Source organism: Watersipora subatra, chromosome 1, assembly GCF_963576615.1.
Source record: "Watersipora subatra chromosome 1, tzWatSuba1.1, whole genome shotgun sequence".
Classification (NCBI taxonomy): Eukaryota; Metazoa; Bryozoa; class Gymnolaemata; order Cheilostomatida; family Watersiporidae; genus Watersipora; species Watersipora subatra.
Genome location: NC_088708.1, coordinates 49,409,127 through 49,436,597, shown reverse-complemented (window position 1 = coordinate 49,436,597; position 27,471 = coordinate 49,409,127). Strand labels below are relative to the sequence as shown.

The window sequence follows — 27,471 nt, the reverse complement described above, 5'->3', positions numbered from 1 at the left end:
ACTGTTTTATTTTTTTCACCAACAAACCTGTTTTTAGAGTGTGATCATGAACAACAATGGTATGCAGTCATCAACATTACTGCGGTTTTTAAAATAAAGGTTGTGTGGCATAGACCACTTTTCTCACATGGATCAGCTCACTAATAGTGCCCTAACTCTTTTTCTTGCCAATGACTAGGCCATGCAACAACGTTACACAGACATACACTTTCGGTAAACTATTCACCAAATATTACTTCTGGTAGTTTACAAATTTGAAAAAAAAACCACAAAGCTTTGAGGAATCTAATAAAGGTTATAGGCTGTATTAGATGCTAACTCTCGCAAACCATATTCATCTCTCATCAGTTTTCAAAAAGGTGGATAACTCCGGAACAAACAGCCTTGACTGACCAGTACAAACATTTGCTTCTACAGTCACAAAACCTGGTGATAGCGCTATTGTCTTGTCACTCCATCTACGTTCTTTCTTTCTTAGTTGGTAGTTGTCAGAAGTCATCAGTCATATAACAGTGTAAAGTTATTTTCCCTTCATGATTTTTCCCATTTATGAGAGAACACAACTATAGCGCAAGAGCTAAACTGGTCCACAAGGCATCGGCCGTCATTAGACTATTGATGTTACTATCGAGACAAAGGGATAAGTAATTTGAGCAGTTATTCTGATAGCCATGATTATTGTGGCATAACTTCTAAACATCGCAGCGCCACACACAAACTTTACAGACAGTGTGCCCTCTAATGTATCCCGGTTACATGTTGGAGCTACCTGGTGGCTCCTATTACATTATTGATACGTTTATTGACCAGTCTAAAAATAGGCATTCCTAACTCTTGACTCTTAAACATGCTATGCGAATATTACACCTCGTGTACACTAGGTGTACACCTAGTGTACACTAGGTGTACATCTAGGTGTACACCTGCTCACCTCCTATAGCTCTGCAATCTCGGTCATGACAAGGTGTAAAACATACAAGAAGTTATGTTCAACTGAGGAGCAGAGAAACGCTCTATATAAAATTTATTTAATAAAATATCGAAAGTCAAGCGGGCACTATTTCGACAGTTTTATCTACATGTAGTACACAAGGAGTTTAGTACATGCAGAATACTAGCTAGAGGGAGTTTTTTATCACCTCGATCTTTTCTATTTTGATCTCTACCTGGAGTTGCTGACTCTCGGCATGCAACTTGCAAACCTTTGACCTAAGCTGCTTATAGATATGCTAATGAATGCCAATATGCTCTATGAATCTCTCATAGAGCAAATTAATCCAATCCACTTTATTGCAATATTATTAAGCTTTAGAAGTAACATTTTGAGAATTTTAATTCACCGGCCATGGGGTTGCATGGGTAACTCCATTAAAGGCTTTCATAAATCGTTAAAGTTTTACAGTTATATATTTATGATTGTGAGGAATGGATAGTTACAAACACCAAACTTATCCCCAAAAAATACCAAAAGTTGATTGATAGAAATCCTACATGTTCGGGTTTTGCCTGAGCTAAGATGCATCGTGGTAGACTAAACGACTACTATCGAAACCACGAGTTTAATATACAAGCGCTATCCCTATTTGCACTAGCACACAATATTTTTACATTTACATACTCGGATATCTAATTATGCATACAAAGTTGATCTTGGAACAAATCAACTCTGCGTGCAGAGGCTTGAATGTACTGTCTATTTATGCACCAGTATACAGTCATACTTCAACTTACGAGCTTAATGCGTTCAGAGAATGAACTCGTATGTCAATTTACTCGCATGTTGGTGCAATTTATTTATATATAGAACAATTAAATATATATTTATTGGTTTCCAAACTCTGAAAAATGCAAATAAAACACTCAAAACAAGATATTGTAACAGAAAGAACATGTTGGTTATTGTCCTAACTTACCACTTGCTTTCAAAAAGCAACAAATAAAAATAATGCAAGGAAATGTGTTAAATTAAAATGTAAAATTAAATACATACAATAGCAGCTAACGCTAGCATTTGCCAGAGAGAGATATATAAGTTATCCTTCATTACAACAGTTGACTTTGATAAATTTGGATTTTATCAAAGTCCTCAAAGACAAACTTGGAAGCAAATCTAAAAGCAAACTTTCATTTTTAACTTGACGTAATTAAAATTTCTTCGGCGTTCATAGTTGAAGTTTCTCGCTAGTTAGCTAATTTTTCCTTTGTTTCGCTTTCACGACTAGCCGGCCGTTTTAAGATGAACCTATCTAAGGACGTTTGCCTTTGTCGCCCTTTCCACATGTTGCGATTAGGACGAACCTTTGTGTCGTCACAAAGGTTTAATGCACGACCACTAGCCAACTTGTCCGAATATTTTTATAGTTTTGATAGATAGCAACGGCCTTTTCAAATAGCGTAGTTTCAGTTACGCTGTCACCGGCCAATTGTTTATCTTTTATCCAATGCCTGAGCGGTCTCTCCATCAGCGGTGAAGATCGCTGCGCCGTTTAGAAACTACAGTTAGTCCTTTTGCGAGCTAAATGACCTGAATATAATCCTTCTGTTTGATAATTGTGGCTGTATTTCTGTCATATTGCTGAGCTAGCTCAATCATGCATACACATTCACATATTTCTCAATAATTTTCCGTTTAATATCAATTGTTATAATTTGCTTTTTTTTGCATTATTTTTCATTTTACTGGCAAACTTTCGGTCTACGCACAGTACTTTTAATTCACATGATTCTGCACTGAAAAGCGCGCACAAAAACGTGGTACAAAAGTATAACCTGTACAGTTGAAAAATACAGATTGATACTGTTGTCATAAAACACCTCCGGCATACTTGGCAACTGACTCACGTGCTCGTATCTCAAACATGGCTCGTATGTTAGTGCTAAAACTTGCATAAAAGCTGGCTCGTATCTCAAGTTTCTCGTACGTTGGAACACTCGTAAGTTGAAGTATTACTGTACTGACAATCAAATACTGACAATCTGTAGACATGGTCTCTCCGCTACATCATAATCTATCCACCATGGTAATGCCCCAACCATCAAGACCCTTTCGTAAACATTACATATAAAAGTATTCATGATGGCTTTTTTATACATTTTTGAAAAATTACAGAGTTGATAGGAGAAATAAGAGGTGCAATCGATAGAATTATTTCCATCGGAGTGACTAACACTGAAGACAGCCGCACGCTCTTATCACAGTGATTGGGCTGTTTCACCTAACAACTAACAACTATCGAGCCACTTGATACGATACTTGTAGACATGCCCATCCTTACAAAGCCATTAATACCTACGAGTAGACAAATTTCTGACTTGCCTACAGCCATACCAGATCATCTTACCATTACAGGGAGTTCGCAAGTGCATTATCAAATCTTTTCAACGGATGAGATAAAAGTTGACCACGCATTCATCTGTTGTCTACGCATATGTTTCGAGATGGCGGATGATAATTGCAACCAAAGATTAATGTTCGCTATAGTCATTTTACTTCAATAATTAATAATAAACAATAGTTAATAGTTAATCATATGACGATACTAATAAAATGAAATATGTAACCACTTCAAACCAATGTGATATGGTGGTGGCTGGAGTTGGTCATTTCCAGCAGAGTGGATGTGCCTTGATAAAGGTTTACTGGTTTAATTTGTAATGCTCAAAATGACCTAGTCTTTACACATGATGCATTGTTAGTCACTCTTGAAACCTGGTATTGGTTTGAAGACCAGAAAGAAATTACCATTGAAAGTCGCCCTCTCCTGCAATAATTGATACCGCGCGTGTGAATTAGCATTGCTCTATTATACTTTATTACATTACTAGTAGTTAGTTAGGATATGACGTTATAACTTAACATCTAGCAGGTGTGACTTGCAGCTTTTAGAAGAAGAAACTACGGTAACCTATAAGACAGCAAACTCAACAATATAGACTGAGCCGTTAACAAAAAAACAAGAGAAGGAAAACTCTTTAAATTTGTTGCTGCAATTTTTACTATAAGAACTGCGTCCGTTCATAGCCAGCTAAGAGCGTTAAAAAAAAGACTACATCGCATGGGAGTCGAACCTAGGTATTCCAGTGCACGGATTCAAAACCGAGCACACTACCACTAAACCATGCAGCTACCTTGCCACATTTTGGATTAATTGTGGATATAATCGTTACACATCGTGATGTCTCACAGGGCACAGGACTGTGAGCATACTAGCAGTGATACCTGTTTATCCTTGCTACAAATTATTATACATATGTTAGCTCTTACAATTCAACCAATCTTTTCAAAGCTCAACGCAAAAAGTCAAATGTCAAAATTAATAAGCATGCCTAACTCCTTACTCAAATATCAGAGTCATATCAACTACGAAGTAGTTGAACTACTAAATCCAGAAAGTCTAAAGTCAGTAACTAAACTCGGTAACTTAGTGCCAGTAGAACTCAAACGGCGCGCTGCACACGCTATACACGTATTTACAAGTTTTATAATTTGCATAACTATTGTCGTAGCGCAGTATCTGAGACTTTGATCCGCATCTCACAATAGGAGGAAGAGCTCAACTATTATACCCTTGAATAGAGTGAGTCATAGTAAGTCATTAGCAAGCTCTCATTGCTACTAAACTAACTTCATACAGCCAGATATCAGGGACCCGACTGACCCAAATTCTCTTGTGATTATTTTGATTCTAGCGCTTGGTCAAACATCTGTAGAGACAATGCTCTTCTGTGTCAACTGCTTGTAAACAGGTTACTGTTGTAATACAGGTTGGTTATATGTGTAGACCTTTTGAAGCTTGTGTTGAAATACGCTGAAGGAAAAATCATATTCAATGTTTCGGCCAAAGTTCTGCCAGCCTATAATGTAACTGATTAGATTATACAGTTTTCCATAAACTAGAATTGGAGTCATTTAGGAGCGTCTATGGCCAGGCTGTAGTTGTGCCCGGGAGACTGCGAAAGTTTTTTTAGTTTTCACACATTTACTTTTGAGAAACCTTAGCTATATGGCAATATGTTAGTCCTTTGGCAGCACTGAAGGGCTAGTTTTGTAACTTACATTGATAACATGGTTGTAAAGCAAACAGCGTTACCAACTCCATGAAACAGCCAGGAGAGATTATCTGATAACAAGCCCTCCCATTGTACGCGCTAACAAGATGGTTTTGCATCTGGCATGCGGGCAATTTTTCTGCATGGCAAAATATTTAGATTTAAACATCTAAACATACCTAATTAATAAGCATTGGAAAAAGAGCTGCTATGGCTGACGCTGCCTATAATAGCTTTGTTTATATCACAGCGGAGTTTGGCAATATTCCCTATTCTAGTAAAGTGTAGCTGCCTGGGCTAATACACCTGTGAGAAATGAACTTGCCCATGAAATACCGTAGGCATGAAACTTGGCAGCTATCCTATAACCCCTCACTCAACTTTGCTCACCACTAAGGCATGCATACAAAGATCGTACAGTCAAAAGATCGTACAGTCAAAAGATCATACATACGAAGTGCATCTGTTCAAATGTTTGCTTCGTATATCAAAACTGTTATATGTCGGAGCAAATATTTTCATAAAAATACATTGTATTCTGTTTGCTTGGTCTTAAGTTGAAAAATAACAAATATTTCAAGTAAATACAAATAGCATTAAAACAAATACGTTATAGAAATCCTTAGAAAGTGTAAAACCCTAAAGTATACATAAAATTAAATTGAGATGCAACGGCTAAAAAGGGTGCGTGTTGCTCACCAGGCTATAACGCGTTATTGAGCTTTTTAATATAATAAGCTTTTGTTGAGTGACTATCATGAATTTTCTGTTTAACAAAGTTTATGAGCAACTAAAACCTGCGGATTCTATTTCTGCAATCAGATTTGATTTAGGCTCACTTGAAGACCCCAAATTTCATCCTAAACCGAGTGCGAAGAAACGTTGTTATGATCAACCAATCACAGAAAGTTTAGGAACCAATTGTGAATTCTGTCAACGGATAATGACATGTGATGATGTCATGAAGTCGCCAATCAGGTTACCTTTCAGAGTATATATAGTTCGTTTTGATTATTTCTTTAAAAAGTGACCTAGCCATGGTAAAGCAACGTGTAAACAAACATGTGTATTTTTTCTCGTTTCGTCATGTTCTAGGCTTGTTTTCTCAACCATTCCTGACATCAGAGGAAACGCAGTTCCTTTAAACTGGTGTCGTTCAGTCAATTTTTAGCTTGGAATAAAAATTTAAAAAACCAGCATGTGCAGAGCAAGTTACCTTAACATGGCTGTTGCTATAACTCAGGTTTTGATTTTAGAGCAACACGCAGAGGTAACTTTAGAGGTCAAACATTATAGCTAACAAAGTAACATTCAGTATGAAGAGGTTTATACTATTACTTTCTCTTAGACGCCAATAAACAGAAGTGTGGGCTTGGAAATGCATAGGTTCGGTGTTAGAATGAGAAATAAAATATGTGATAATTTACTAACTTACACTAGATGTAGTCTAAACGAACTCAATCTACAATGTATATACTCTTTATCATTGCTACATTTATTCTTAATTTATGACATATTTTTTACTTTTCTGACAAAACTGATAGACCAAAGAATTTTAGACACTGCATGGAAGAAATTGGCTCTAATATGGAGACAAATATTTACTATAATTTTAAATATGTCGAAAATTTTATATGAGGTTACGATAAGTCGAGGTTTGACTGTATATGCAACCTCTCAATACCGTAAAACCTCTATTTGAATGCCATGGCACTCTCCTTTCTAACTCTTCCCCTATATTGCCAGCTTATTAGAGAAGGCGTTCAAATACAGGGTGGCGTTCTAATACAGGACGGCGCTATACTTTTCGAATAGCTCGTCAAAATTGAAAAAAATAGATTTAACCCATTTACAGATGAACTGATGTTAGTGTGACTTATATTTTGCACTCTCCCCTCGGGCAGATCGACACTAATGCTGTCGGCCTCAGCATTTTTGCTAAGCCGTCTTTCACACAGGTCAAAGTATAAGGTCGAGTTAGAATACGCTATAACAATGGCAGCTATTACGTCGTACGGTATGACTGAAGAAAATTCTCATCGTTTATCAAAACGCTTCAAATATTTTAGATAAGATTGTAAACTACATACATTATGGACAAATCTAAAAACAATAGATAAAGTTTAGACCTTAGTGACTTTGAATCAGAGTGTAGTTCTGATGATTGTGACGATCGATCTTCTCAAGTACAGTGCCACTAAAGTCATGACAATCACTACAGCCGCAATGAAAGAAACAATTGTTATGGACGTAACCGAGCCATTATTAGAACTATTTTGTTGACACTTTTCTAATAACCACTTTCTATTATGGGTTCGTAAAGATCAAAGAATGCCAAAGTGGCGGGTAAAAAGAGGTGGCATTCTATTTGTCAACCGTTATTCTGTAGTGGCGGTTTATTAAAGGTGTTGTTCACATAAAGGTGGTGTTCAAATAGAGGTTTTACAGTGGATCCGATTTTAAGTTAAGCATCTTTTAACGATTCCGCAGCCTCTTGGCTGTCACACATGGCCGACAAAAAGGTTAGACAAGCTTACATTTTCGTTGGCGAGGGCTTCTTCGTACATCCTCCGCACGGTCTCAATCTTTTCTTTAGCAACCATCTGTTCTTGCAGAGCCTGTAAAAATGCTGACGCATTGACTGAAAGGGCCTCAAACATGCTAAATGACATTCATTAAGTCAGCTACAAGGATGAGACCAACTGACTGACACTAAGAGCACAAAAACATAAGATTACTAGCTCGACAGCTATCCATTTTATCAAGGTATAACATTGCGCCTTATCAGTATGGAATTTGCCCCCAGCCTCGTGAAAGTATACAATAAATGACAGCGTGCTAATAATAAACACCGTTGTGAGAAGATTTGATTCCCAAGTTTAACAAAAGCAGATTGAGTGCAATAAAACTGTAAATATCTAAGAGCTTTGGTGAAAGAAAAGCCTATGACGGTCTACATGCATTAGAATGCACACAGTAGGCCAAGCATTATTTTCTGGAGAAGATTGTTAGTAACCACCTGCGCAGATTGTCGCCTTTTCACCTGAAACACAATAAAATTTTGCAAGAGGCATTATACATGGCATTTGCATAATGAGGTGCACACGGGTCTGGCAGCAGGCGTGTTCTGTCCGGAAAGTACTTGTCAAGGCTTTCATTCAAAATTTCATGCCAAAAGCTCAGTTACCGTTGCCTCATCCCCCTATCACTGGAACAAGACCAACCTTGCCCATTAAAAAAACTCTAGAAACTTTAACTGCACTCCCGTAAACTAATACAAGCAGCAAAGTGACTGATCCCTTCACATTCCTTTGAACCAAACATGCATTTACCCCCTCATCTCCCATAGCTGGCAACTTCTGTTTGCTTAGTTGGTCTTTCATGTCAGTGAGTTGCAGCAATGCGTGCCCGACATCCTACCCACCAGCTCGGCATGCTCTATGGCCTCACCTTACTCAGACAGACACGTAACATCACCTGCACACGGTGTCTCGCTGCAGTTGCTAGGCAATGCTTGCGATCCACTACAGGCACTCTATCAAATTACACTACCTAATGAGATTGGCAATAGCGGTTGCTCATCTAACCAATGGATTAGATCGAACACCCGCTCTCAGGCACCTCAAAGGCACCTCAGCTGCGCAATAGTACTACTTACATCTGCAGGTATAGGATGAGTTATTTTGTCCGATCCCGAAGATTTGACACTAAACACCGTGCTGTGGGCGCCCGGTGATACTGGCACCCTGGATTGCCTTGCTTGATCCTTTTCTGGTTTCCGCAACAACGTTAGGGCTACATGAGATCCAGCTTAAAAACAGAAAAGTATGATGCAGCAATACTCGCACAATCCATGCATTTTAAATGCTAAAATAAAAACTCTGAAGGAAGAGGGAAGTTCACGACTTGTTCACTAATCACATTTTAAACTAACCTAGGCAGTACTTTGAGAAGGTTGAGGATATATCATGAACAACTATAATGCTAGCTAAAATACAAATTTAAAAATCATCCTCATTTTAATCACTGCTAGAAAAAGAACAAACAACTCGTAGTATTCTACTGTAGCTCATAGTATTCTACTGTAGCTCATAGTATTCTACAGTAGCTCGTAGTATTCTACTGTAGCTCGTAGTATTCTACTGTAGCTCATAGTATTCTACTGTAGCCCGTAGTATTCTACTGTGGCCCGTAGTATTCTACTGTAGCCCGTAGTATTCTACAGCAGCTCGTAGTATTCTACAGCAGCTCGTAGTATTCTACAGCAGCTGGTAGTATTCTACTGTAGCTCGTAGTATTCTACTGTAGCTCGTAGTATTCTACTGTAGCCTGTAGTATTCTACTGTAGCTCGTAGTATTCTACTGTAGCCCGTAGTGTTCTACTGTAGCTCATAGTATTCTACTGTAGCCCGTAGAATTCTACTGTAGCCCGTAGAATTCTACTGTAGCCCGTAGTATTTTACTGTAGCTCATAGTATTCTACTGTAGCTCATAGTATTCTACTGTAGCTCATAGTATTCTACTGTAGCTCATAGGATTCTACTGTAGCTCATAGTATTCTACTGTAGCTCATAGTATTCTACTGTAGCTCATAGTATTCTACTGTAGCTCATAGGATTCTACTGTAGCTCATAGCATTCTACTGTAGCTCATAGTATTCTACTGTAGCTCATAGGATTTTACTGCAGCTCTCTGGACTGTATAAAGTTATGTTCTAATAATCATTTGATTGAAGTTGTCAGTGAACTGTTGATGAATTTTGCTAATGAGAGTGGCTAACGGGACGGAGGATATAACATGAAAGGTAGCTATGATAGGTAGAGCTGGCTCATGCCCAAATAATGTCACAAGTAAATATGGAATAGCCTTACAGTGAGGTAGATGACCTGTGACTGCTAATAAAAAACTACCACTGGTTACTTTTAAACCATAACTGTCACGAACAACTTTGATCAACATCAGAAATCGACATCGAAATCAGACACGCTGATTCCAATTTTGTACTCAAAATAAGGATTAGTCCACTAACTTTCAGAGTAATGAAGGCTTTTTTACAGCGTTTTAATATTGGTCCCGAAAACAACATGATCGGCATAACAAGCTCCGCCCATAAATACGTGACGTAACCTAGCTTTTTAGGAACAGAAGTTACGTAGGGATGTTTAGACCGATTTAGAATAATAGAGATGAGTGTTTTAAAATCCATTAATATCTAAATTTAGCCTTAAAAATAATATCAGTCTTTTCTGAACGGTAGATGAGCTATTTAACATTGCATATTTAAAAAAACGCGATAACAACGCTAGCTTGTGATAAAACCGCGCTTTTTGAGCTCATTTCTCTCGGCGTCCAGCTCATTTAAATGTCATGTAACAAGCTACGAGCAATTTTAAATAGTTTATATACCTTTCGAAGAAAACTGAAATTATTTTACAGGCTGGATTTAGATAATAATGGGTTTTAAGACACCCATCTCTATTATTCTAAATCAGACTAAACATTCCTAACTTCTGTTCCTGAAAAAGCTAGGTTTCGTCACATATTTATGGGCGGAGCTTGTAATGCCGATGGTGTTGTTTTCAAAACGGATATTGAAACGCTTTCAAAAAGCCTAAATGACTTTGAAGGTTAGTGGACTAATCTTTATTTTGAGTACAAAATGGGAATTAGCGTGTCTGATTTATCTAGTAAATACGATAAAAGTTGTTCGTGGCAGTTATGGTTTAAGTAATTGTAAGTTAAGTTATGTTTAACAAAAACATTTATATTACTACTAAACATTCATGTTGACACATTTCTAGCAGCATGGAAAGCCAGAGTTTCTAACATAATTTTGAATCGTTGAATGGCTTCATTCAATATAATCTACCGACAAACAGCAAATTTATACGAGGGCTTAATTATTAATGAGAATGGTATCGATCCACGACGGAAATACAGTCCAAAGCAAAAAGGATTGAATGAAAGTAGTCAACTGACCACTCAGATCAACATCAGACAACATCAATATATGTACCATGATATTTCATTGTAACCTACAATGCTTCTTCAGCTACGTACGAAAAAACTTTGATGTTCTCCGCTTCTCAACAGGTGCTGACTTTGTTGTAACATAATCCAGAACATTCTCGCTGCTGACACTGTAGCTTTCTCCAATGGCAGCGAGATCAGCGCAAGAAAAAGTCTCTGCGGGCAGACTCCCTCGTCGAGAGAACTTTTTTCTCAAACTCATTACGCATTGCACTGCATGACGAGTGAGATGCTAAGTGAGTTAAAGGGTGATCTTTGCTCTTGAACAGCTGCTTTCCTTTGGCGATTGTGAAGACTGACGCAATGCTGGACTCAATCTACTCCTAGCGATCTCAAATTATTCCATGCCTGCAGAATGCGAGTGTTTGTGTCTTTCCAAAGTCATACGGATCAAGCGAATGATTTGGGAATTGAGCAGGAACGAGCATATACTGTGTGTTTGGTCAACACGCGGATCGAATCGTCCATGAGTGTGAGAACAGTCAAAATGAATCTTATCAGCTAGTCCGTCACATGCGCACGTAACGGATTTGTTTAGTTGAGAGCTCTCGACTGATAAGATGAAGCAGGAAAAGACTTCAGCAAACTTGTTGCACTGTGTCAGCGCACTGTGTCTTCGCACTGTGTCAGCGCACTGTGTCTTCGCACTGTGTCAGCGCACTGTGTCTTCGCACTGTGTCAGCGCACTGTGTCAGCGCACTGTGTCTTCGCACTGTGTCAACGCACTGTGTCAACGCACGGTATCAACGCGTAAAATGATGTAGTTGCTGCTTAGAGCACCGGTAATAGCTGCATGAAGAACTGTAATACAAAGTGCAATCTGGTAGACTAGGCGAGAAACTGACTGCGTGATCCAATTCCTGTGAGTGGCTCTGGCGGGCCCGGATAACACAAGTACTTATTACGCTGAGTATCATGCCTTCTAAAGTTGCAATTGTTGATCTTGGCAAACTCGATAAGGACACCTGATACGTCGAGTCAAGAGATGAGATTCGGTTAATTACTTTCACATTGACAATGGAATCGTCAGGGAGGATGTGAGTTTAAAATAAAATGGCCTATGAAAATAAGGAGCAGCAGCTAAGCGAAGGCATTGTCTGGTGCACAGAGCAAAGTACACAGACGGTGAACAGAAACCTAAACAAACAAAATTACCATCTACTGACAGAAGATAGTATCAACTGTTTTAAGCCAAGTGCAGTGTTATAAATAGTGAATTAAATCTGATTAGGCAATGTTAAAAAAGGTAGACTAAAAAGCTTGCTTCATAGGCTAAAAATTTTCGTTTCGCCAGCTACATTCCGGCCACCATCAACAATGCCAAAAATCTTCACAGCACCCAAAATGTTAACGTAATTCAGAGAACAAAATTTACAACCCATCCATGAGTAAAATGAGCCGGCAAAACCCTTACACCAAACAGTAGCAGGTCTACAAGCAAAATTTAAAAAACATGGCAAATTGAAGAGAGATGTTTCTGTGCGAGGAACAATAATTCCAAAGATGCAGGCGTAGTCTTTAAATAGAGGCATCTTCCAATTTACTAAAGAATTATTCCTTAAGAGTGGCCATAAACCAAAGAAAAAAATTCTCATACAATAACGAATTGTACGATTTCAACCAGCGCACCATGACAAACTGCAACGTGACTGAATAGCAGTTCAAGGCAAACATACTCACCTCTAATTAGTTTAACGACCTCAGTATGATCACAGTTAGCCACAGGAGAGCCGTTAACCTATAATAGAAAACGCAATAAAACTACACCTTTACATGTTCAACAAAAAACAAACAAAAAAAATTAATTACACAAGATTTACTGAAATATTTCATCACAATAAAGCAGTTTTTCACAGATGGAAGTCTAAATCGATCGCCATTATGAGTAGTGGGAGTAACTGTAGATCTCTCTTAACATGCTGACAGAATAGCTGGCTGCGCTATGAAAAGCGATAATGCCAACCAGAGATTAAAAATAAAAAAATATGCCACTAAAGTTTACTAGATTGATAAACGCAATATTTCAACAGCATTGTATAAAAATTATGCATTATAAAAAATATTCTAAAAACATAATTTACTGTCAAAAGTTTGCTAACTCTTAGGTTAAATATTTTATTACGGAACACTTGCTAAAACACTATATACTAGTCTACTAGAGTCGTTTTGGAGGTTACAGCATTTGTTGCGGTGCAACATGCTTAAGCATGAATGATTGATTTGCTGCACTCCTCCATCTTCGTGACAGATGGAATGGAAAGGCTTGAGAAACTGATACCTAGTAGAGACTACCTAATGATAAGCCATGCTGAAAAGCTACCACTGATTACATAACTACTATAGAGCTTTAGAGTTGAGTGATACTATGTCATTGACAACAGTAAGTTCCGCTAACTACCAACTGTATTTTAAAATCTTGTTCACTGTCATTAAACTATGACTGCCACGTACAACTTTTATCGTCTTTTTAGGTAAATCAGACACGCTGATTTCGATTTTGTACTCAAAATAAAGATTGGTCTGCTAACTTTAAAAGTCATTAAGGCTTTTTTACAGCGTTTCAATATCGGTCTCAAAAACAACACAATCGGTACAACAAGCTCCGCCCATAAATATGTGACGCATACTAGATTTTTAGCAACGGAAGTTGGGAATGTTTAGTCCGATTTAGAATGATAGAGATGGGTGTCTTAACCCTTTCGCAAGTATATTAATTAATCAAACCTTTGTGTACAGAGTGAATATATTTGCAAAACAACTAGCAATGTGTACATAGGGATACATAAAACGTCATAACTTTTATATTTACAGGGATAACTACATGAAATTTAAAATACATGTAACTCACACACATAGAAGTCACTACATTTAATATTTCTTGAAGCAGTCACCTTTGCATAACCCCACCGTCGTCGTGGATCATGACCGTCGGCACGTTCAGATTCATCACTATCGCTACCGGTTTCTGACTCTATATCGAAATCATTGGTATCAATATCGCTTCCACTAGAACAAGATTCATCAGTTTCAACCACATATTCAGCAATATATTCCTCGTAGTTGGTTCTAGTAGCAATTTTTTGACGCGGTCGTTTCGTTTGACTTGCCGTTGTTTCGCTTCGATAGTAGTTTTAGGCGTAGTAGCGGTTTGCTATAGAAGATGTTTTGGTGGTAGTTGATCGCCGTAGTGACCATAAGAACTTTGTTCTTGACTGACCATTATAGCGAACACAATAGTGTTATGTTTAGTATTATAAAGCAAAAAGAATATTTGAAGCGCTAAACAAAAATAGCGAATAACAAAATGACTGACGAATAACGGCTTTCGGGATTTCCCAAACGACATAAATGTCTCTTTGCTCAAAACTCCGAGGGACATTAATGTCGCATCACTTACGAAAGGGTTAAAACCCATTATTATTTAAATTCAGCCTTCAAAATAATCTGTCTTTTATGAAAGGTAGATAAACTATTTCAAATTTCTTGTAGCTTATTACATGATGTTTAATAGTCGGAACGCCGAGAAAAATGAGCTCAACAAAGCGCGATAACAATGCTAGCTTGGGATGAAACCACGCTTTTTTTAGCTAATTTCTCTCGCCGCTCAGCCTATTAAACATTCTGTAACAAGCTACGATCAATTTCAAATAGTTCATCTACCTTTCATAAAAGACAGATTATTTTGAAGGCTGAATTTAGATAATAATGGGTTTTAAGACACCCATCTCTATTATTCTAAATCAGACTAAACATCCCCAACTTACGTTGCTAAAAAGCTAGTATACGTCACATATTCATGGGCGGAGCTTGTTGTGCCGATCGCGTTGTTTTCGAGACCGATATTGAAATGCTGTAAAAAAGCCTTCATGATTTTGAAAGATAGTGGACCAATCTTTATTTTGAGTACAAAATGGGAATCAGCGTGTCAGATTTGCCTAGTATAAAACTGATGACAGTTGTACGTAGCAGCTATGGTTTGAGTGCTTTGCACAACCAACGTTAAAGAATAACACCCGTTTGCTTGAAACCATTGTGTTATGCAAGCAAATATTCTCTTGAAGCAAGACAACTTCCAAATACTTAGCTAGCGCTCAACTTACTGAACAGACTGATAGTTTTTAAACAAGTAGACAACTCCCGAATATACATACACTTTCAATTGAGTCAACCCAAAAAGAGCAGAATTATGAACAAGACCCCTTAGATTGCATCGCCGAGGAGTAACTTTCTGAAAGTCCGGCAGATACGCGGACAATAACAAGATATTAGCAAAATAAAATGTGTAAATTTAATTTTAGACCACAATAACATTGTGAAATATCAGCGACAAACAGGAAACAGAGTTTGACTTGATTGTAGATTTCTTCTCTCCAGAGTACATCACATTTTCTAGATGCATCACTAGTACAGAACACGCTTTACTAATAATATAAACAGCATTTTTGCACTAAATAAATACATATGTTGTCATTCAACTCGCTAGATCGACATATGAACAAGAGAGCTGTTGAACTGATCAGACAAATGTACTATCTGCAATATCTGATTTGTGGTTTTTATCCTCAATTAGGTGATTCAGATGGCAAGTTGTTTTTTTCAGTCACCAAGAAAGCACAGGAAACTGTTTGCGTCGTCACTAATATTTGTATACAGTATGAACGAGCAATATTCAAGTCTGCAAAGTTCTGTTTCAGTTCTTATATTGCAGGCATGTTCATGAACAATTGCATTGAGTTGGAAAGAAGAGCAAATATGCAGACAGTAAGATCGCTTTCAAATTCGGAGATGCAGAAGGTTTTTTGATTCCAATTGTACACTGATCCCTGTTTCAGAAAAATTTCAATAGCTAAGCGCATGCATGGTCATCCATCATTGAAAGCTGTGTACCAAAATCTATACAGTGTACCAAAATCTATACAGTGCACCCCCGGATAACGATGTCTCTGTTATACGGTTTTTTTACCTTACGATATGGGACACAATGTTTTTTCACCACTGCCATACGATATCAACAAAAATTTCTCTCGAAATTCAAATTTGCCGGTCGGTGTCCTGCATATGTTGGAATAACGAAAAGGCCAATATGCTATTCGCCGAAATAATTCCCACAAAGCATGAAAGAGATACAACGCTTGATCTCCCTCTCAATTCAGCATTTTTCAAATATCGTAAATGCTTGATATTGTGTGAGTGAAACCAAAATTAATGAATAGTAAGCGAACATGAAAGTTTTCTGTGCATTTTAGCGCTTAATAGAATATTTACTATGAACTTTAATTCATTATACATATATAACTATATAACTACACATAAATTTAAGTCGTTAGCCATGGGTCCTAAATTAAAGGAGCAAGTAAGAAAATGAATACCGTTGCAACGAAATTAAAGTTACTAGGTTAACTATAATTTAACCTAGTAACTCTAATAAGTAACTAGTTACTAAGGTTAATATACTACGTATTTTGTTACTAACTTTTAATATACATGTACAGTACGCATATAAAATTTTGATGTTGTTCACCAAAGGGTGTTCGCGTTAGATAACTACTATAGGTTTCTATACCCCTCTATACAACATTTTCGCCTTACAATGCCAACATCGGAACGAATTAATGTCGCATGGAGGTGATGCACTGTACAGACATTTCAATGTTTTAGGCTAAGTTAACCGAATGCTTGCGTTACTACCAACACATTCACTACATGCTAAAAATACTTTAGCGGAGTTGTTTGGGACCTTCATAGAGCAGTTACTAAGTCTGTCACGCTTCAATGAAAGTGACATGAGAGAATAACTCCAAGTTTATAGATACGCACAAGACTAAACAAATGCTTACAGCATACCTCCTTCCACTAAAGATATTTTTAGAATACAGTCAAACATGGATAACTCGAACTTCAAGGGACCGAGCAAAAGTGTTCGAATTATCAGAGCATTCAAGTTATCAGAGCACTGTCACAAGTCCATATATTTACTTATTTATTAGTAGATACATGTACATATACAAACTATAATATAAATCAAAAGCACAAATGGCTTGTTTCAAATTAAATGCTTCTAATGTAAAGTTTAAAACGTTTTCATGAAAAAGTATAGAGATTTTTCTATCACTTGAGATTGGTTTGTTGTTTGAGGTGATGTTATTGCCAGGACGTTTTTCAGATTGACATTGGCAAAACTTGATCGTTGTTGAAATGCTCAAAAAAAAGACATTTTTTTCTTTTGGGGTTTTACCCACCATCAATTTTGCCGTTTTTTCTTGAAGTTTATGCAGATTACTTTACTTTACCTGGGATTCGTTAAGAGCAACACTCCGAGGCAGTTCAATTAGAAGTTTTACGAGGTTTTACGGTACATTCTATATCACTCACGCTTTTTTAATAGATACTTATTGAATGTACACACGTATTCTGTGTTTAGGTCAAACGATGAATAGTTTTTTGTAGCTCAGACAACGTATACGTTTAATTACAACATTTTTTAAGACGTTTTAAACATTCAACATTCCGACGTTGATTCAACACGGAATCAACGTCGGAAAACTATTCATCACGGGTTAGCCGAGTCACGCACTCAAGGATTTTCGCCACGCACATACAAAACAACATGCGATTTTTGTTTTGTATGTGCGTGGCGAAAATTCTTGCGCGCGTGACCCGGCTAGCCCGTGCTATTCATCGTATCGCTGTATAAATCAAATTTCACCAAACTTTTAGAAAAGTCGTTGACAAAAATATTTTGCCGATGGTGGTAATAACGACGCTTATGAATTACGAAAAGATGAAGTTTACCTCTATGGCTTTGAATAAAGTGATTTTCTAAAGCGAAAACAACCGTTTCGGTAGCTGTTGGGCAAAAAAACAGTTCGAATTAACAGTGTTGAATTCGAGTTATCTATAGCAATTTATCATTACGTGGGAACGGACCAAAGGAAATGTTCGAATTAACCATTTTTTCGAGCTATCCGTGGACGAGTTATCCATGTTTGACTGTATTTGGATCATGATCTCAGAAACCATGGTTGAGTCGGGTGTAAGAGATTTGGAGTTATCTACATTAGCAGAAGGAGAAAACTCTCACAGTTATTTTGCAAAAAAGATTTTGATTCTAGTTTAATTACAGCAGATTTTATGGTCAATAAACTGAATGCATGTTCACCATTATTGCAAAAACATAGTTCTGAGAAAACTGGTGTTAAAGTTTGAGAAACAAAAACCAATGCACAATTTTGTTTACATTTCAAAATGTCATAGCAACCAATATCAAGAAGTTGTGATATTTATCTAGATTTCTGTATTTATATCAAAAAATTATGCTGAATTTAAAAATCTAAACAGATTTTAGCTGGTTGTCATAGAAATAGCTGTATATATATAATAAAATGTATTACTGAATTTTGCAGATATCAAAAACGGCTTGGCAGTACCACGATATTGGGCACAGCCGTAGTATCATCAACCAAATCTTTAGAAAAATAATAACAGTAACATATTGCACACCATCAGTCACTATATACTTCGATTTTGTAAATTCGAATGATTATTCTTATAATTAAATCTTATAATAATTTTATAAAATCAAATAATTATTCTGATAATTAAATATTGTAATAATCTTATAAGAATCGTTAGGAAAATATCATCGCCATTCCCTTTATTTTCACTGCTTTTGATATCAGTTGGAATACCAAATTACTCATTATAAGTGTCCAAAATGACAAAAATATCTTTAAAATCGGCAAAAAAGAAACTATTACTTTTATCGGACGCCATTTGTCGGTACTTCCTGTTTAGCATAGCAACGGCTTTAAGGGGGTTTTTCCGATGATTAAAAACTTCTATTGGCTAAACTGATATCAGATTCAGAAATATCACTCTATGATTGGTCCAGTTGCACGTGTTACAAAAATGGTTACCAAAATTATAAATTCCGTTAGTGCAACTTTTAAGACGGATAACTCAACTTTGTGATTTGCGACTTAACCATGGTTTCTGTGATCGCGACCCATTTTATCTTGCGCACGTACTCCTTTAGGATTGGGTATAGAAACACAAGGAGCATCAAATGGGAAGGGCTTATCATACGTATATAGATTTCGCTGCAACCAACCAAAACATTAAAAAGCTAAATTGTTCTGTAAAATGATTTTTAATCCAAGTAAGATACTAAAAGCATATATGTTTTGGTGATATATTTAAAAAAGGTATGAAACTCTGTAGAGGGAGGTTATCCCCATCTCGGTAACCATAACCCAAAAACTCTTTCCCTGTATAAGTTACTCAATTAATTTCCTAACAGAACATGACCTGAATTGTGATATCTTAGGAAATGTTGTGAATATTCCGATAATAAATGAGAAACTTTTAAATGGCGTCTAAAAGTTGCATTTCCATTAATTAAGATAATCAAACAGATTAACAACAAAAAGCTTTTACAAAAATGTTCCTGTCAGCCACAGCAAACATCTTATGCCTTTAGCCAGTGTTACTACTATGATTACAGGTAGTAGCATTCCCACCAGTACTAGACTACACAGTTTCAGGAATAAAATATAGCTTGTGCTCTACAAATTATAGTCCACTACTGATGGCCTTCTTCTGCATTCAAATCAGTCCTCAACCAACTTTCCTACTTTTTCATCTAATATAGCAACAATTAAATAAAACTTGTGAAATGTTTTCATTTTCAAAAAGTAAATATTTGTGAATTTGGCACACGCACTGATGGACAGTAATTCCACTAACCCTTTGATCCTTTATTCAGATGCTAATAAAACATACGGATGCACCCAAATTTTTTGGCTAGAGTTCTACAAATCATTTTGGCTGGTCGAATATTGTTAGTGCACAACATATAACATCGTATATCCACTAACAACCGCTTGTGTTTCAGTGGAACGAGGGTTAGCGTTACAACAAATGCTAAAGCTTTATGGAGCAGCTATCGTAATCAACAAATTACAATTCTTTCAATTGGTGGATAGTCAAGTTTGACGAACATATACACAATGAATTATTTGAGATCAATATATGTTAAAAAGCTATTATTATCTAAATGTTGACATTTCTAAAGTATTATTATTTATATAAATAGTAATATCACTATTATGTGAAAAATGGAAGCACATAAAAAATGAGTCACTATTCCCATGAGAGTGTTAAAAGGTTGTTCAGTGAGATGAGCCATCCGGTGAAGACATGCATAATAGAGGCTGTCAGCGACCTGGTGAACTTGTGATATTATACAGAAATGTTCCTTTCTGTAGGGTTAAACTTACTTAAATTATGGTAACTAATCACTATTCAAGCGCAAAACGCACTTCCAGCAACTAAAACGGGCCGTTTGGCCTGCAGAAGATTACCACTAGAGCCTGATAATGGTAGCTACCGCATAACTCACCTTGTAAATTCTATCTCCAGTTCTAACGCCAGCCCTAGCAGATGCTCCATCTGTAATTTATAATGCAAACAATAATAAAATATAAATTAGAATACAACTTATAAAGTAACTTTATACAAATACATGTAGGTAGAACAACGTGGTTTTGTACAAATTCAACTTAATGACCAGATTGAGATTCCAAGATAACAATTTTTGAATTTGTCTTCCCTTTCACACAGGGGGTTCATGTACAACTGCAGCTATAATCAGCACAACCAAAATAAACAATAAAAGCTATAAATACAATCAGAAGAGGAAACTAGAGAAGCTGATCGTCGATGTACTCACTTTCTTTTACGACTTGCACGTGGACAGGTTTGTCTCCACTTACAGTCAGACCATAACCTGACTCATCTTTTGTCACGATCACACATAGCTGTATCAAGCCTTGCGCTAAAAGACAATTATACGCATAATCAAACACATATCAATAATAATAAATAAATTGACCCGCTTATCGCTATGTTTCAATGACACGGATGATGCATATTTGGAGTTGTGCGTATGTTCAGTTACTGCGTGATAAGTATTCCAATGGACATTCACATGTGGTGGATTAACGTGAACGCTTCTTAAATAGATAAAGATTTCTATGCAACAGGTCATAGCTGTGCATTCGGAACCGCTCAAATCAAAATAAGAATGATTAAAGTTTGGAAATTTTTGAAATTGAATAGCAAGCGCGGCATTTTCTTGCGCATCCAAAGCAAGTGCCGCTTCCATCTTTCGCAAACATGAAACAGTCGATAAAAATTTGCGAGTAATAAAACTCACTTGACTTGCAGATATTTGCCCGTTTCTATCTTGCGGACGACGCGAGCTCGCGGATAAATCGCATCATGGAAACATAGTCTATCAGTTACTCAAACTGAACGATTATCAAAGCGTACGTTTCAGACAAGCGCTCATGTAAGTCTAAGGATCTACAGCAAAATACGACAATGAGTTGTCTGCTCTATCTAGCTTGGGCTGAAAATTCTTCAATTCATACCTAGTAACTTGCAGCATCATCTTTTACAGCTGTTGTATAACTTTTACAAATGCTTGTGCAAACCAAGATTCCAATAAATTCAACTGAATTCAAACACAAATTTCCCAATTAGTTATACTATGTAACAAAGAAAAATACCAGTGACCTGGTATATGGCTGAGTAAATCCATTATAACTTTAGAGAGTATACAATAACTTTAATGTCGACAATAACTTTTATGTTCGCAAATCAAAGTTTGTCCCGTAAGTCGATTCCCTGACCAAGAGTTAGATGTGAGACGCGTTCTCTACAGTCACGTCTATGCTAATAGCGTAACAACAAACAAGATAATTGGAAATGGTTTGCTGTTTACGTCAAAAACTTTAAAGCTGTTGTATAAAATGTTGCAATGATAGACGGATAAGATGAAAGGTTTTATTATAACACGGTAAACATCCTTGAGCTAGTACTTGTAATGAAAGACAACTCCTTACTTCGAAGTATTCACAGGGCAGTATGAATACGCAATAGACAACTGAATGTCTCATGTCGGTTGCACAAGAACAAAAGCCAAATGGTCGGCATCAATGGGTAAACTAACCTATAATATGTGATAAGAAAATGTGAAGCCATAGATTTAGTTAAGTTCTTCGGCGCTTGTTATGCAAGTCCTGCAGGTTTATGATTCTGTTGTTGGCAATCAGTATCGTGCATTGCGATAAGAATGCATTTGATGGCAGTGTGATAGGCAGTGTGATAGGCAGTGCTAGATAAAGATTTGGCATCACGAATAATGCCGATAAAGTGTGAATGTAAGGTCTACGGGAACAGTTGGCAGTCTGAATGATAAGAGCCGCAGGAGAAAGTAGTGTAACCTCTAAAGTGCGAGGAAAACAACCGATTACTTGAAGAACTGAACGAGCAGCCGTGAACAATGTTGGCATTCACCTTCAACTGGAGCTTGTGTTAAAAAACCTCGCTAGTAGCCTACATGTCATATCATCAGCTAATTTGCATTTTGATCAATCAAATTTTATAAATTACACCTCAATATTGGATACATATACCCAACACACCAGTTCGTCCCTTCCCCATTTATTTCCTGTCCGATATGGAAAGGAGACGTATAGATGCTAATACATATAAGTGGGGAGGAACATATGTTTCTGACATATGCTCAAAGGAAGATAGACAAATGACTATGGACATTGCACAATTGTGAAAAGAATACGAATATAAAAAGAGCGATGGCACAACTTGGAATTACAGTGGCGACGATTGCATGAAATTGTTTTATTAATATATGTAGTCATCATGAATAAGTCTTAAAAACTCTGAATCTGATTAGAATAAAATTTGTGATTTGGGTCACTTGAAATGAATAACTCCTTAAAGGCCACTTTACCAGGAAAATGAGACCAAGTGCATCATACAAAACCACCGGCTACAAAGAGCTACTCTAAGTGTTAGTAATCCTCATGAGTGCGTCTCCATACTTCGATGATTGGTGAATGTATCCTTTAACAAGGAAAACCATACAAAATATACATTAGAAGACATTGATCTTTGAGGATAGTTTTTCCTACAACATTCATTCATTGAAGGGTGCTCCGATGTATGGAACAGGCAATTGTTGACGATTTCAACTGTTTGTTACCAGCGATATCTAAATTATGTTAAATCTTCCATTGTAATCACTAACTAGGCTATTCATATCAGTCACACGATAAAATTTCTTTTTATGTTTTATGGTAAGCTAAAAAATTAAACTACAGATTACTACCAAATGGTTACATGCAAAGTGTGACAACTATCTCTAAACAGACAAGGAATATTTCAAAGGAACGATAACTCCTACGGAGACGGAAATGCAATGAATGCAACAATAGAATAGCCATTAGCAGCAGCATACATGAGCAACACTAACTAATACTCTCTTATAGTACAGCCAAAGTCATTTCTAAAATAATCTGCACAATGAAATTTTTATGCAATAGGTTTACTAGCCGATATGTTAAAACCCCACATACTCTGATATATCAATTCTGTAAAGAATGGAAAAAGATCAATCAAGGACCGTCAATTGGCAAAGAAATATTCAATCAATAATCAAAAAAGCACCATCAATATTCTCATCAATGGGCAAAGAAAATAGAAGAAGCGAGATATTACAGGACTGAAGTAGAACAAGCTCAGCCTCTGCCATGGCTGAAGTGGCCATTCACTGAAAAGCAGATACGCTCAACCGGTTGACAATATCCGGCACAATTGGGAATTGTCAATCCCACTCCACACCTGGCACAACCTGCAGAACTTATCTCGGACTTGCTAAGATATTTGGACAGCAATCAATGACCAGTTGGTAGCGGTGATGCAAAGTGTCGATATTAACCTCTCACCGTGTACATTAGTGAAGTGGTTGATTTCCCGTACAACTAGTCTAGACCAGCTCAAATCATAGCGAATATCCATCAAGCATACAAATGGCTATAAAGAATACAGGTATATGGCAGGATATAGCCAAAAGACTCTTCATTTTAGATATATCAGGAGTGCCTCTACATTCCTATTACCACGGATATATAAGCGGCCCTTAGCGTGTAGGGCTTTGTACATCGAGATGCAACGTGATTCTGAGGCCAACTGCATGTTTTTTTAGACGAAGATAGCTATTTGAATTGAAATGTGCACCAAATCAAGTACAACAAAATAGTAGACATTCTTTTTGCTTGTCATAGCATGGATGCCAAGTCACTTTTGAACGATGCATCCCTACAATTGGAACTATGTACGTGTCAGGAATTTGTGCTTCCTATGAGAGGAGATATAAAATCCTAGCCAAGTTCCTGCACAAATATGGGATAATTTGAGGGTCACATCTTAATACGCCTTCAGTTACACCTCCTTTTCTTGGATAATCATCCTGCAGGCTGTTTGGCTATTGTCTCCTTTGTCTAGCACTTACTAATGCATAGGGTGTGTTCATACTTATATCAGCTAGCCATTACATCAACAAAGAATAATTATGGTTACAAAAAAGGTAACATATCCTGGAACTCGGGGCACATTTTTTTGCCAAATTTCTGCTAACAGCATCATGGTGCAGCCAGAAATACATGCAATACATCTCTTCACCATTCTGATATGACGACAAACACTTTGCTGTGAGCTTTTGACTTCTTGAAAGCTAATGCTCTCCTCACCCAGATCCTTTTACACAATTACGCTTTACAAGAAGTAAATGAGGCAAATCTATATCATCATCATATAATCACAAAGCACTTTTATTCCAAACTTTTGCTGGCTTGAGGAGATAAAGGCGAACATCTTTTGGTTACATCAGGTCGCATGAAGTTAATGAGTAGCTCAGGAAGAGTGTTGTGGGACATTCAATACAGTAGAACAGTTAACAAGACAACAAGTCTTGCGTATGCAACATTTTAATTAATATGATGCAAGGTGATCATAACATGGGGCAGCCTGTCAAAAGCTAGTTTCAACACTGTCGATTTGTTTTGGAAAGAGAAGCAAACATGTTTTCACCGTGGTGCATGGCTATGTACTCTACGGGTAAATGATCAGCCACAAATAGACCTGTTAAACGGATGTTGAGCTACTACCAGCCCTGAACCTGGACCCACAACTGGAATCAATGACTAAATGAATACTATCCATGCTTTTACAAATTACCATGTAGAAATCTAAATGTTTTGTACCTAGCATTACATTGAGGCTAAAAATGAGCATTTCTAAAACTTAAGTTACAGGCAACTTTACAAATCTGGGAATCTAATTCATATGAAAGAGTTGTATGCTAAAAACTGTTATCTGCTGTAACTTGTCAATAATACAAGGGCAGACTCATTACATTGCCTTTGATCATTACAGCAGCGCCTTGCTGCCTTGCTGCCTCCTGTTGACTGCACTGGCACTCAACCAAGTAGCAGCGTACCAACTGGCTACAAGTTAGTTATTTTAGTCCCCTACTAAGAAATGATTAAAAGTGCTTTCAGATTCGCTATGCATTACTTAGAGAGGTACTGGTAATAAAATACTTAAGTATTTTATTATCATTAAATCGAGGCTCACAATGATAATTCCGTTAGGCCTCCATGTACTACAAACAAAAAGCTTTTCCAAATGCCACTTCCAAAGAGATGTGACTGACACAGTAAGCATTCTATAAATTGATGGATGATCTGTTGACAAATTCAATGAAAACATTCGTAGTATTCATCGTGCGTGTATGTTATATAGCAAGTATTCGGTTGCTGTAGCCCGAATGTATGAACTATTCATAGATCTCAGGCCATGGGTTATAACGATCTTGTCGCACGTCCTCCTTTACCACAATCAAGACAAAAACTATCAAACTCCTCCGCGATTGGAATCGAAATCTAAATACCATATATATATAGATATATATATATACAGTGAAACTTGGCTAACTCGACCTTCACGGGACCGAGAGGAAGTGTTCGAGTTATCAGAGCGTTCAAGTTATGAGAACACTGTCACAAGTGCATGTATTTATCAGTAAATATACAAACTATATATAAATCAAAAGCATTGATTGCTCGTAGCAAGTTAATGGGCCTCTCATGTAATGTTTTAACAATTTTTATACGAAAGTATAAATATTTTCCTATTACTTGAGATTTGTTTGTTTGTTTTAGGTGATGTGACTGCCAGGACGTTTTCAGATTAAAATAGGCAAAACTTGATAGTGGTTGAAACGCGAACAAAAGACATATTTTTCTTTTGAGCGGTTTAACACAAAACAATTTTGCCGATTTTTCTTTAAGTTTATCTGAAGATTACCTCGCTTCTCCTTGCTTTCGAAAAGCTATCGCCAAGCGGATGTTTGGTAAAATTTGATTTTTTGCAAACCTTTAGAAAAGTTGTTAACGAAAATATTTTGCCGATAGTGGTAATGATGACGCCTAAGAACTACTAAAAGTTGATGTTTATCTCTATGGCTTGGAATAAAGTGATATTTTTAAGTGATAACAACCGTCTTGGTAGCCGTTGGACAAAAAACTGTTCGAGTTAACAAAGTTAAGGTCAAGTTACCTAAAGCAATTTATCATTGTGTAGGAACGGACCAAACAAATCCGTTCGAGTTAACCATGTGTTCGAGCTATCCGAGGGCGAGTTATTTGAGTTTCACTGTATATGTGTATGTGTGTGTGCGCATGAGTGCGTGCGTACCCTGTCATGAACCTCCAATTAGCACAAGTAGAGACAACTGACAAAGTTTAAAGGTTATGTTTTAACCCATAAACTGGTAAATTTTAAAATGTCATCCAAGAGCAACCAAATCAAGAAGTATGCCTGCTAAAGTGCTTCCAACTGTTATCTTCCCCAAAGGTTGTTTGGACAATGGTTTTATTTCCCATTATAGATTTTGTCTAGCTAATTCTTCCAATTAAGTGAGTAAACACAACATTCAAATGCCATGCTATCACTTGACATGTTTAAGCTAGTAAGCATCATCGAGAGCGAAGTATGACCATAAATAAGTTACTACGATTACTCCCGTTACACAAATCGCCGGGAGCGACTAAGATTGGAGCGTTCCGCGAAGCGCCACTTGTAAGAAAAATCCATTATCTAAAGCGTCAACACGGAGCATGCTCCCTCGAATAGGTCGTTCCAGGTGAGAAAATGTAATTTTGCGATTGCCATAGAGCTGAAGATCTTCCGATTCTCAAGTTCCTTTTAATACAAACTCGACATGTCAAATTATTGGCAACAACACATCTAACTCCAGTAAAAACTCACAATGAATGGCTCTTGCGGTTTGCAATGTATTTACTGATAGGTTAGAATTCAAACTGGCCAACTCAGTAGAAACTTACTGGCACAAACTTCAAAATTATATCCCTTTTTAGGAGACCTAAAACTTACTGTTAAACTCGACAAAAAGTAACCACATTTAGTCAGTCTGAGAGCTCGGTAAAGAAATTCTCAAGTAAC

The 27,471-nt window shown here is 37.0% G+C and overlaps 1 protein-coding gene across 12 annotated transcripts in view; it reads right to left on the bottom strand.

Moving 5' to 3' along the window:
- LOC137398039 (rho guanine nucleotide exchange factor 11-like) overlaps positions 1–27,471 on the bottom strand; it is a 98,805-nt gene that overhangs the window by 48,358 nt on the left and 22,976 nt on the right. For 11 of the 12 annotated variants that reach the window (XM_068084152.1, XM_068084170.1, XM_068084139.1 and 8 more), the window contains 5 exons: positions 20,810–20,914; positions 20,480–20,529; positions 12,760–12,817; positions 8,708–8,859; positions 7,587–7,667 (listed from right to left, as the gene is read on the bottom strand). In XM_068084152.1, the coding sequence (XP_067940253.1) occupies positions 7,587–7,667; positions 8,708–8,859; positions 12,760–12,817; positions 20,480–20,529; positions 20,810–20,914 (446 nt within the window). Of the gene's footprint in view, positions 1–7,586; positions 7,679–8,703; positions 8,860–12,759; positions 12,818–20,479; positions 20,530–20,809; positions 20,915–27,471 lie in introns of all 12 variants that reach the window. The other variant, XM_068084145.1, reaches the window with a different exon arrangement.